The 12629-nt window shown below is 37.1% G+C and overlaps 1 protein-coding gene across 16 annotated transcripts in view; it reads left to right on the forward strand.

Annotated features, from left to right (window-relative positions):
* Positions 1–12629, forward strand: part of NRXN3 (neurexin 3) — a 943812-nt gene that overhangs the window by 809080 nt on the left and 122103 nt on the right. For all 16 annotated transcript variants that reach the window (XM_052693472.1, XM_052693473.1, XM_052693470.1 and 13 more), the window contains one exon: positions 2528–2699. In XM_052693472.1, coding sequence (XP_052549432.1) covers positions 2528–2699 — 172 coding nt within the window. The remainder of the gene's footprint in view (positions 1–2527; positions 2700–12629) is intronic.

Below are 12629 nucleotides of genomic sequence, written 5' to 3' on the forward strand. Positions count from 1 at the left end.
GGTTATGTATTTTGATTTTTCCTCACTTTGGCAAGATATTTATTTATTTAAGTACAAAATAAACATAGTGGCTTTGAAATGCATCTTTCTTCATCGTATACTTGCAGGTCTAGTTAATATCCATGTTTGGTAACATAGAAAGAAAATGTGCTAGCTATATGGGGAATGGAGTGATAGAGGCCAAGTCCATAATGAATTGTTCAATGCTAGTGGTAAAGTTTATCTTTCAAATTTAAAGGGAAGATATTCATTAAAGCTGCTTTTAATTAGCTGTTGTAATAGAGGAAACTGGAGATGAAGAAATCTTGAAAATAACTCCTGTATTTGCCCTGTATCCATGGTCATTGTATTTTGCTGTAGGTTTTTCTTTCTAGTTTGTTTTACTGTTTTCTACCAGTAATGAGTAAACTAACAGTTGGATTTTTTTTCCAGGGATAATCTTGTGCCCTAGAGATACTAAAACTAAAACAACAACAACAAAACATGAATAAACTAATAAACTATGACTTGTATACCTTCAAGTCTTTCTTTGCAGTTTGGTTTCAATAGCTCTGCTTTCAGAGAATTGCATTATGTTGTGTTCTATCCTGGTAATTGGAACAGAACCATTTTCATGACAAGATCCAGGTCAGTCCAAGTATGAGTATCAAAATCTGGTAAAGTCATGCTTCTGCAAAACTCAGAAAGTCATGAGGAACATTGCTGGAGGAGAGACTGTATAGAGCTGGAGGAGGTTTTCAGTTAGGCCTGTGGTGTGTTTTACACAATTTTCTGCATTTCTCAGTTGCAATAAAATGTTGCAATCAACTTACCCCTATCACCATTAAAAAACAGATTACTTATATCTTATAATGAAGTCAGTCCAAAACATTGTAGTGTGAATGAATGTAGGACTCTTGCTGTCCAGTATAAATGCAGTAGAGTCTAAAATTTACTGTTCGGAGAAGAGGGAGAATGCTTTATATGCTGTTACAGTGCTAAATTTAAAGTAATCCAGACACAGTCCCGTTTTTTTAATGATCTCTTTAGTTATAGGACTGTTTGTTTTCCTTTTCAACTGATATTGCAGTATTGATATTGCACAAGTCTTATGAGGAGTGGCTGAGGGAGCTGGGATTGTTCAGTCTGGAGAAGAGGAGGCTCAGGGGAGACCTCATTGCACTCTACAACTTTCTGAAGGGAGGTTGTGATGAAAAAGGGTCTGGCCTCTTCTCCCAGGCAAATAGTAGCACCCGAGGAAATGGCCAGAAGTTGTACCAGAGGAGGTTTAGGTTGAACATTAGGAGAAACTTTTTCTCTCAGAGGGTGGTCAGGCACTGGAATGGCTGCCCAGGGAGGTGATGGAGTCGCCGTCCCTGGCAGTGTTCAAGAGGCGCCTGGACGAGGAGCTACGAGAGATGGTTTAGTAGCTTGTGGTACTGGGAATGGGAGGGTGGTTGGATTAGATGATCTTGCAGGTCGTTTCCAACCTTGAGATTCTGTGATTCTATGATTGCAGTTCAAAGAATAAGGTAAGGTAGACTGTTAGGAAAAAAAAAAAAAAAGAAAAAAGGAAAAAGAAGAAAGTCTGATGGTCTGATGTACACCACAGTTCTATTTCAAAGAGGTTATGAGATGGCCTTCCACTATCTTGTTTTGTTTCTTTTCCGATTTCTCCATTGAGACAGCTAATAAGGCTAATGCTGGTTTTATAGTATGGGTGGTAACAAATGTAATGGTTTATGAGTGAAAAATTTTAGTTCTGTCTGAATCAGAATTGAATCCTTGCTGTGGACATAGTAGTATGCCTTCATAAACCCTGAAGCCAGCTTACTGTACATCTCCTTTCTGAAAGCTTGAAGATGTATTCTTGTTAACTGCATTTGGAAAGTTTTGGGAGATCACTAGGGGGAGCAAGTCATTGCTTGGAGCACGTGAGATAGAAAAATAAGACTACAGTCACTCCAATCCTTTGAAGGTCTGTAGCATTTTCCATTTGGTTTAGGAGCAATTAGCTTCCCTCAAATGTCCAAAGCTGGTTAGTACATTTTTGCTCATTTCTTATTCTATTATATTTGAAAACACATTCACTCTGCTGATTCCCATCGTTATTTGTTTTAGGGAGGCTATTTATTCTGTTCTATTTTTGCATTTGTGGAACAGTTAGGGTACAGCCTGCATGTGCACCGGATGTGCACATACTTCAGATGGCAACTGAACAAGAAACTACTAATCAGTGGAATTGTTGTTCAAGTAACTGTTCACATCTCCTTAGTTTTATTGCCTGATTTCTTAACTGTACTTTGTAATAATTAAGAGAGCAAGCAAGTTGCTATGTTCACGTGAAAGCTATAAGGAAGAGTGTGGAAGACAATGTCAGCCTTGAAGCAGAGCCAATGAAGTGTATCTTGACTAAATTCAAAATGATGCTTCTGTGTATTCTTCAGTGCCATCTACCGGCAAAATAACCCAGTAGATATTTACAGGGCCAGAACATTCTCCTAATAGCAAGCAATTTGTAAGATTTTTTTTTCTTTTTTTCTTTCAGGAGCAGGGCAAGATTGGCGTAGTCTTCAATATTGGCACAGTGGATATCTCTATTAAAGAGGAAAGCACACCTGTGAATGATGGCAAATACCATGTGGTGCGCTTTACCAGGAATGGCGGCAATGCTACGCTTCAAGTTGACAGCTGGCCAGTGAATGAACACTATCCAACAGGTACATGCTTTTTCTGTTTTTCTCTTTGTCTACCCATATTTACAAAATAACATTTAATCATAGGTGGTTACTATATCAGACTTTGTAGCATCGTTTCAATATTAAACTGACCAGCCTAGTGGTGAATGTTCTGTCTTTTGGAAAACACAGGGTTGGTCTTTTATAACTGTATGGTATGATACACATAGCTTTTGCTAGTATGGAGGTCTCTAAGTGAATCTTGGTTCTGCAGAGAGTAAAAAACAAAAACAAAAAACTCAACAACAAACTTGGTTTTGCTACTTGTGATATTCTCAGTAATTAAGAGAGAAAACTTTTGAATGCACTTTGCAAGAAGGAGAGATGGATTTAGCCATCCCCAAGATGCAGGCTATATAGGTACACAGCTGAACTGTAAAGAATGTGGGAGACTAAGTTGCAAATACTTGAATGAACCTTATTCTTGCCTCAATTTTTCATCACCCGATTTTCACTCTCTTTTAGGTTTGCACATAAATAGTGGTTGACACAAAATCTAGACAAAGCTGACAACTCTCAGTTGACTTTAGGTCAAAATATAGTGCAGCAATTCAGTACCTCTTGGAAAGTCATCACCCCAAGTCCACCAGGAATACTGAACAAGTGGCTCTTGAATCACTGTCTCATGTGTTATCTCACTCTTGGGAATACACTGTCACGTTGCCATGTTAAAAGATTAAACTCATCCCTAGTGAAAAATAGGCTTCTGTACATGATGTGGACAGGGCATAATATAGTTGAGACTTGGTGATGGGGATAGTTACAAAAAGCAGAAGAAACATAGGGAAACAATTCCAGTTGTAGCCGTGTTCATCTTGTTCACACTTTGTTGTCTATGATCAAGTGATGATCATCTTGTTGCTTCCAAGTATTAAGTATAAGCAACTTCCAGTTCTTCCTTTCTAGATTATACATAACTGATCTGGAATAGAAGATAGAAAAATTTACTGATAGACACAAGGCAATATACTAGTTTTGTATGAATATTCCATTATTCTCAAACACTAATAAATTATTCCAAAGGGATAATTTCATCTCTTCTATTCAATCGTAAAGTGCATAGGGAAGTTTTCACTGCAAGTGATATTACTTCATATTCAGTGATTCTTTTTTAGTGTTTTGATGCTGTGTGTGCAAAAGAGTACACTTTAATAATTATTAATTAAATTTAAAAAAATAAAATTAATCATTATTTTAGTGAAATAATTGCTTTCTAAGAAAGTAATGACAAGAATGCTGAGCTAGATTCTAGCACTATTATCCATTCATAAGAAAAGGTAGGATGGCTGTAGGTCCCCAAACTGAGCATCCCTTTTCTGCTTTCTTCAGTTGTTTTATGGTAAAATACCTCTGACCTAATTGCCAGCCAATTATAGACAGTAAAAATCCCTCGAATATGTTTTCTTCTCCTATTACTTGCTGTAGTAATTCCCTCCTGTAAAGAAACAAAACATTCAGCTATTGCTTCAGAGATGGTTGTTTTTTTTTTTAAAGGGAAAAGAAGTCACATTCAGAGAATATCTCAGTATCCTCTGTATTTGTCTTGGTTAAAGTAGTCCTGCATTTTCTTTAGAAGGTATATGGTTTAGTAGAATTGGCATTGGTCTTATGTTCTGGCCTAGTATTAAGTATATGCAGTTGTACCCCAAAGGAACCTTTGTATTCCAGACATCATTTCCTTTCCATGCAGGTGTTTCACATTCTGGCTCTTCGTAGGTGTAGTATTTTTCAGCCTCTCCATGTGAAAATAGGGCTTTGAGCATCATACATCAATGTGTGTTTGTCTCCTATATTTTTTCAGTTAATTTTCATATTGATTTTTTAGCCAAATTTGATGGAGGGAACAAAAGATTTTTAAAAAGAAAAAAATATATTCAAGTCCAACATGGCTAGTGAAAATAACTGATGGAGGAGTGCACTATCCTAATTCTCCCAGGGGAAAGGACTGTGGCTTGATCTCACTTTGTGTTAAAAATTAGAATATTCATAGGTAGATAGATAAAAGTACTATTAATGTCTCAGCTTTGTGAAAAACTTAAACAAGAGAATAGCTACAAGAAACCATGCCTGATTAGTTCAGTTTTCTAAGGAAGTGATGATTTAGAAGACAACTGAGCAAACCAAACATGCACCTAATATTTTTCATGTAGAGAATAAACACATTCAGCAGAATCTCAGCTTTAGAAGAGTTTTGTGGTTAAGCTGATCTGGACTAATCTAGTGTGTCTCAGCTATAGAATACTGAAATTGCAATTTATCTTCAACTTGTGTATTAATATCGAAGGATTTCTGTGTTCTACATGTAGGATCACTTCAATTCTAGAAGAGACAATTTTTTGTAGTGTTTTAAAAAGAAACTTATTTGTGGCACGTACATGTTTGAGTATGCTGTGATGTCTATAATGTGGACAATTTAATGTGTGCATAATTTTTTGCATGGTGTTGCAGCTGTGTTCATAAATTTGGCAAATTAGCGAAAGTTTCTTTGTCATCACATGTGATGGCAGCACGGTGGAAATCTTAATGGTATTTCTATGTTCCTCTCTGAGTTTTATTAGCTCTTGAAGGGTTATACATCAGATTCATAATTACTTGCTCAATGGAAAGTACAAAAAAATGTGTGATGCTCATAAAATGAGCAAAGAGGGAGAATATTGGCTTTCCTTAAAACACTGTATTCAGTTAAATTGAAATTAAAGAAACTAGGGAATGAAAGATTCCAGAGATGTGTTTTACAATTTTATATAAAAGACAAGGAAGTGAAAGGAAAGCAGAAAAGGAGCAAACCTACAGTTCTGATATGTACATATTGGGTTGTTTTTTGTCTATTTGTTTTTTAAACATCCAATTACGCCTCAGTAACCTGCAACACAAGCTGTTTTCTTGTGAAGAAAAGGGTTAGAGGTAAATCTGATCTTGCATCTAGGTCAAGGCAACCCCCACTAACAATACAAGCTGGGAGTTGAAAGGAGTATAGCCCTGCCAAAAAATAAAATGGGGTGGTATGGTGGATGGGAAGCTGGACGTGAGCCAGCAGTGTGTTCTTGCAGCCCAGAAAGCCAACTGTATGCTGGGCTGCACCAAAAGAAATGTGGCCAGTAGGATGAGAGAGGTTATTCTGCCTCTCTACTCTGTGCTGGTGAGGCCTCACCTGGAGTACTGCATCCAGTTATGGAGTCCTCAGTACAGGGGGGACACAGACCTGTTGGAGTGTGTCCAGAGAAGGCCCACAGAAATGATTCACAGAATGGAAAATCTCTCCTATGAGTACAGGCTGAAAGAATTGGAGCTGTTCAGCCTGGAGAACAGAAGGCGCCGAGGTGACCTGATAGCAGCCTTTCAATATCTAAAGGGGAGCTACAGGAAAGAAGGGGATAGACTCTTTAGTGGGGTCTGTGGTGACAAAACAAGGAGAAATGGTTTCAAGCTCAAAGAGGGTCATTTTAGGTTGGACATAAGGAAGAAGCATTTCACAGTGAGGGTGGTGAGGCCCTGGTATAGGCTGCCCAGCGATGTGGTTGATGCTCCACCCCAGAAGACTTTCAAGGCAAGGCTAGATCAGGCCCTGGGCAACTTGATCTAGCTGTGGATATCCCTGTTCATTGCAGGGGAGTTGGACTAGGTGACCTTTAAAGGTTCCTTCCAACTCTAAGGATTCTATGATAAACTGTAAAGGAGGGAATTAACTTGAAGCTAAGGTTGGCTCAGATTTAGAAATGACCTCTCAGTTTTAGTACCATTCAAACTCTTGACAGAGTTTCTCTTACTGGATGATAAGACTCTGAACAGTGATCCAGTGAAGGTAACTGGGACAAGGCTCTTGCAAAATGGGTAATGGGTAATGGCAAACAGCAGCATTAACAACGGGACTCCTGCCTGCTGTTCAGCTTTATGACTCAGTTCGGGCAAAACCGTTGAACTGTTCATGATTTATTTGTATTTTGCCCTTGCTTCTCTCCCTCAATTGTGCAATAAGGAGATGGGCTTTATCTATATTTTCTACTGATGACCAGTTCCTTGATTCTTAATTAACCAAGTTGATCATTGCAATGTATTTCTCAGTCAGGGTATGTATACATTTTGCTACCAAATACATATGATTTGCTGTGCCCTAAAGTGCTATTTTCCACAACTTCCTCTCTTCCACTGTCTCACGTGCTTTCACCTTTTAGTGTACATCCCAGGTAACAGATTGCGTTTGGCCATTTTCTTCTTTATGTTGTTCCTGACAGATGCCTCTAAATTTAAATTCATCTTTTTGTTGATGCAGTAGGAATCATTTTGGAATCATTTTTGAAATAAAAGTTAGAATAGGAAAGCTGGTTTAAGCAAATGAAGTCTGTGACATTTTTGTTTCAGATTGCTGTAAAACCCTTCAAACTTGAGGCACTTTACAGTACAGTGAGAAGGATTTAAGTCAGGCATCCTTAAGGTTTGGGAGTCAGCAATTCTCAGAAGGGTTAAAAACAAATCTTTTGTTTTGAAGCACAGCTGAAACACCTCAGTCCTTAAATTTTCTTTAGTTCTTGAGTGGCAGATTTTCTTCATCTCTGCTTGCAAAGAAATTCTTTGTATGTTGCCAGATTTGTAGTGCATGTTGAAAGAAGCCTGATAGTCCTGTTCATCCATCCGTGCATTGAGTACATCTTCTGCAGTCATAAAGGAAACAAAACTAGGTGAAGAGAAGCTTTACAGGGAGAGAGAATAAGAAACCAGAGGAAAAGTCTAGGTGGAGTAATGTTTTAAAGGAGATTACAGGAAGGAAGTGAGAGGCAGAAATTTGCTGGCATTTAAAGAAATATATACTTTGCTGAGAGAATTGTAGCCTAGATTTATACATTTGAAAGGAAAAAAAAAAAAAAAAAAAAAAAGAAGAAGAAATGGGAGGGACAGCATTGAGCAATTGGGCCCTTATGAGGATTCATTAGTTCATTCTCTCAGCACAGATTTTATATTTTTCCCCTTTGTCATTCTCTTGAGTGATCACTTAGCCTTCTCCTAGGAGTCTCTGCCCTTTCCAATGATATTAGTGTTCAGTTCACAGAATCACACAGAATCACAGAATTGTTCTTTTGGCTTCAAAAAATAGGAAAAAGATGTCATCATTTTTTTCATTTTCTGAATCAAGTACAAATTGTAAGAAAGTTGGATTTTAGGAATATGGATAGCTTACAACAGACCTCCAGGGAGTTTGTGATGGCTCTGGTGAGTATGGTGACCTGATGAGAGCACACCTATAAAACAAAAAATTGGTTCTAAGATCCCTGATTCCACCCTGAGGTTTTGGACTAGCTCCAGTCCCAAGGACTGAATTCCCCAAACAGCTGGAGCATAACTTCTGATTATGAAAGAAATCCAGTTCACATTCCCTGAGAGCATTTTAGTATGTGAACCAAAGCATCGCAAGTAGGGAGTGCTAGGTAAACCTCAGAGGCATGCTCCCTATTCACATAAAAATTCTAATGTAGGTGGATTGTAATACAGTTTACAGCTGGAGCTGAACAGCAAAGTTCATTCTTTCATTACTCCTTCTCGTGCTCATGTTACTTAAATTTATTTTTTCTACTCTCACCTTCTTTTCAGCTGAGTCATTTCACCAATATTAGTCACCGTGCAAGTAGCCCGGGAAAAGAGGTTACAGGATCGTGAAAATGACTGGTCAGGAGATGGACAAAGATAAAATTACTTCCTGTGTTACAAGGCTGGCTTATGTCAGTTTAAAGTCTTCACTAAAATACATCGTTAGTAGTTTATGTAAAAAAAAAAAAAAAAAAAAAAAAAAAAAAAAAAAAAGGCTTTCTTACTTGCTGTTGTCTGAAAAAAATTGCTTCCCAGAAGCTCACATTAAAATTACAGTGGTCATGATTGTCCTACCTATCTTAAATGTAAAAGCCATCAAGTTTTTCTTGTACTGATATATTTTTCATATAATCAGGGAAAGATTGGAAATTGCTTGGTTAGTATTAGAGAGGGGATGTGAGGTAGGGAAGAAAGCTAGCTGAATTCCTTCATGATCCTTCAAGATTTTCAGCAAACTATTTTACACTCATGGTAACAGAAGAAAAGGTTAAATACATTTTGTTTAAATGAACTGTGGTAAGACATAAGCTCTGGAAAAAAAATCTAGTCACCATGTATTTTTAAAAGTATATTTCACCTTATCACCTCTCATCTTTGAAGAAAATTTCCAAGATGTTTTTGGGGATGGCAGAAATAATATACATCATCCATGTATTGATTTAATAGATCATCTGTTTAATCTGTTTTAGCTGCAGAGAAATAATTATGGAGATGCAAACAAGTAAAGTATTTGTTTTTCATCTCTGTTTGATATAATTCAAGTTTATCTTTTTCTTACTGAATTTTCTCTGTGATTACAGAGATACAAATGGAAATGTGGGAATGTGAGGATTTTTTTGTTTGTTTGGTTGGTTGTTTTTTTTTGTTTGTTTGTTTTTTGTTTTTGTTTCTGCTGTCAAAGGCAACTGGATACTTCAACAAAGTGCTAAATATTTCTCAGTTGGATGGTTTTAAGTCTGCCCTATTTGTGTATTATTTAAATTGTACTCAATTGAAATATTGGTTACAGCCTAAGAAAATTCAAAATATCTGAATCCTATTTTTGTATTAATATTTACCCAAAACTACTGCAGTAGTTCTGTAGGCCAAATAGAACTTGAGTAATATCAGCATCAGAAATTTAACAAGGCTTTTGGGATGAGAGAAAAGGATTATTAAGCTGTTTTGGAGAGAAGGTGCTGAATATTACAAATTTGTTATGGAAAGGGCATTTAATAAGAAAGATAACTTGTATTGACATCGTGTGTCCAATGGAAGGCACAGTTGTAAGTTCCTTTGAAAAATAAAAACTGTCTTCATTTTCAGAAACATTGGATATTCACAGCACCAGCTATTTTAAAACCGAATATTAGTGTTCTGTATCTCAAAAAAAAAAAAAGCTTATTCACATCTCTACAAATCTAATTCCATGAGTACATGACTGGTAAACTAGAGTTCAGTGCCTGCTTTGAACCAGGTCATTTCTTGTCCTACTTAAGCATTTCATCACCATTTCCTTGATATTTTCAATCTCCTTCTATAAGTGGCATGATTGTTTTGTTCAGTAAAGTCCTTTACCCATGCCTTCACTCCACTTGAGGACGGACTTTGAGGGAGGGAGTTGCTTCTTTTCTTTTCTTCATTCTTTTTGGTTTTATTTATTTTTTATCAGCAATTTTTTATTTTCTATCTCTCCCTCTGTGATTTTCCAGCTCTGAGATAAATAGCCTTGTATCTTACAAGCTAAATACAATTACTGCTATCAAAACCGGAGTCTTTTTCTCCCTGTAAATGTCTCTTGGAAGCTGATAAGATGTTCCAGGCAAACTGCAGACTGCTGCCTAATCCTGAGATTAAACATAACCACCCAGAAGACAGCAAGAGATAATTTGGGGGCTGGGGGAGGGCAGGCGAGAGAGGAAGAGAGGACAAAAAAACGAGATCCTCTCCTGAGATATTAAGAGGACATGCATAAGGCTCAAGGTTATTTGTAAAGGAATTACACAAAGCACACAAGAGCTTGTTATGAAGAGGAATTTCCTCAGATAATGCAGTGATTGTTGTAGTTGTTAAAGACAAAATTTAGCATGGATTTGTTTGATGTGAAGCATAGAAGGGAGCTGTGTGAAACAGCTCCCAGCCACGTCTGCTGATTTTATATATCAGTCTTCATCTTGTCCTTGAAACTTGAGGTCTCACAAGGTTGCATCTAGATTCTTTGTGCATGCTTGTCTGGGTATTAGGCTTTATACTGAATAGAGGGACTGATCCAGCTCTGCTGTGTTCTGAATTTTGGTAGCTGCTGACCATCTGAACTTAACCTAACACTCCAGAATGCAAAACAGAAAAAATCTTCTGGAACATGAGTACCTGATTAATTATGGAGAAAGTAGTATGTTATACCCTTAATAGTCTTAATAGTCTTCTGTTGTAATCAAGGCTGGATTTCTGAAAACATGCAGTCTTTATTAGTCAGTCCAATACAGTTGAAAAAAGCAGCCTTGCTTCTAAATATGTAAGTTCTAGGAGTCTTTTTTTAAGAGACGTTTCCTTTTTCTCTCTCTGTAAAGAAGCTTGCTTTAATGTTTTGTGTTTCTGCAAGTTTTCCTGTATTGTTAGAAATATATCGGTTGTCCTAATAAGAGATATCGTATCTCCCATCCTTGCTCCATTTAATTTATAATGCAGTAGCCAATGTTAAGAGAGTTTTGGATGATCTAATAGTAGCAGTAATGGAGGATTTAAGAGTTTATTTTCTTTCTTCAACTACCTGGTCTTCTGACTGTAGAAATGCTATGCAAATATTATTTTTATTAGTTCTCACGAGCTCAGTAATTACAAGTCTAATGCTGATTGGGACATTAACAGGAAAACTCAAAAGCAGAACTAAGTGGAATGTCTGAGTCACTGCAACATCTTCTTACAATCCTTGCCACTTGAGTGATTTCCAGATATTTCATTGCTGAGACATAGAGAAAACAGGTAGTTTCCTGTCCTTCACAGAGCCTGGCTCCTTCCTCCCCCAAACTCCCTCTGTCTCTTCCACAGCTATTTGGCTTCTCTTCATTCCAGCCACTTTTTACCACCCTCAATTCCAGTTTCTACTGCCTTGTGCTCTTTTTGTTCTCCTACCCTCCTTGAGACTTGGGATTGTTATCATCTCCTCACTGAAAGCAAGGTAATAAAAAGCTTAGCTGAATTCAGTTGTTTCCTTGAAGCAGAACATGTATCTTGAACATTACTATTTTGAATGATTAATACTTGTGTTTGATATTGAGCTAAAGAGATTTCTCTGTGGTACTGCCATATCCCACGGTGGTCTTAATATTTTACTATTCCCTCTGAGTGGGTTATCAGTTAAGAACAAGAGCACTGAACTTTGCTTAGCCTTGTGAGTTGAATGTGATCCCCAGTGTTCTTGTCATGCACTTGTTTGTGTTTTTTATATTTTTCATATTGTGTTCATTTTGTGGGACTTTAAATGAGCTTTTAGATGCTTTCTATCAACATGAATTGGAGACGGCATGTAAAGTACCTTTGACAGATTTACTGCATTTCATAATGAGCCTAAAACATTTAAAAAGACAAGGTTAATAAAACAGAGTTGGAGAGGGACATTCTGAAGGCAGTACTTTGACATATGTTGAAAGATCTGCCAAGAGGGATAATTAAAGCATGACAAGTTGATGAAATCAAAATTTGATTGTAACTTGTCACTTTAGGGCTTTAACATCTATAATATAAAGTAGAAAAGCAGATAAATATGGCTACATGATATGAGCACTCAGTTTTGGGCCCCTATATCTGCTGGGATATCAAGACTACACATGTTCGGACAGCAACAGACAAATGTGCTGTGGAATTTGTGCAGAAACATTCGTGTACATGCGTTAATGCAGGTGCATCCATACTGAATGATGAGATAGCACCTGAGATTATACAAAAAGTTATGTAAATGTTTCCACGATGCTCAGAATTTCACTTCCATGTACTTTGTTTTTTGCTTTCCCGCAGGAAGTATAACACTGTGAATCATTTCCACATTGCACAAACAGTTGTGTGAAAGTGCTGTAGGGCTTTTCTATCTTTCAAATTCAGTCTCTGAGGACAGAGAATTAGAAAGACAGAAGGGAAAAAGAAAAAAGGGACCATATTACAACTTTCAGTACTCATCCTTCCTGTTAGAATTTCAGTTCCTAAAGGTGGTCCAGACTTTTAGAATATGCACTCAATGAGTCTACATAAGATGCAGCCTTACCATCACAAAATATCTCAAGACCAAATTAGTGGTTTGTTATCAAGCACTGCTATTTCTATAAGTTTATCATTAAGAAAGAGGGAGATGATTTTTTT

Source organism: Tympanuchus pallidicinctus, unplaced genomic scaffold (genome assembly GCF_026119805.1).
Source record: "Tympanuchus pallidicinctus isolate F22 unplaced genomic scaffold, pur_lepc_1.0 scaffold3, whole genome shotgun sequence".
NCBI lineage: Eukaryota > Metazoa > Chordata > Aves > Galliformes > Phasianidae > Tympanuchus > Tympanuchus pallidicinctus.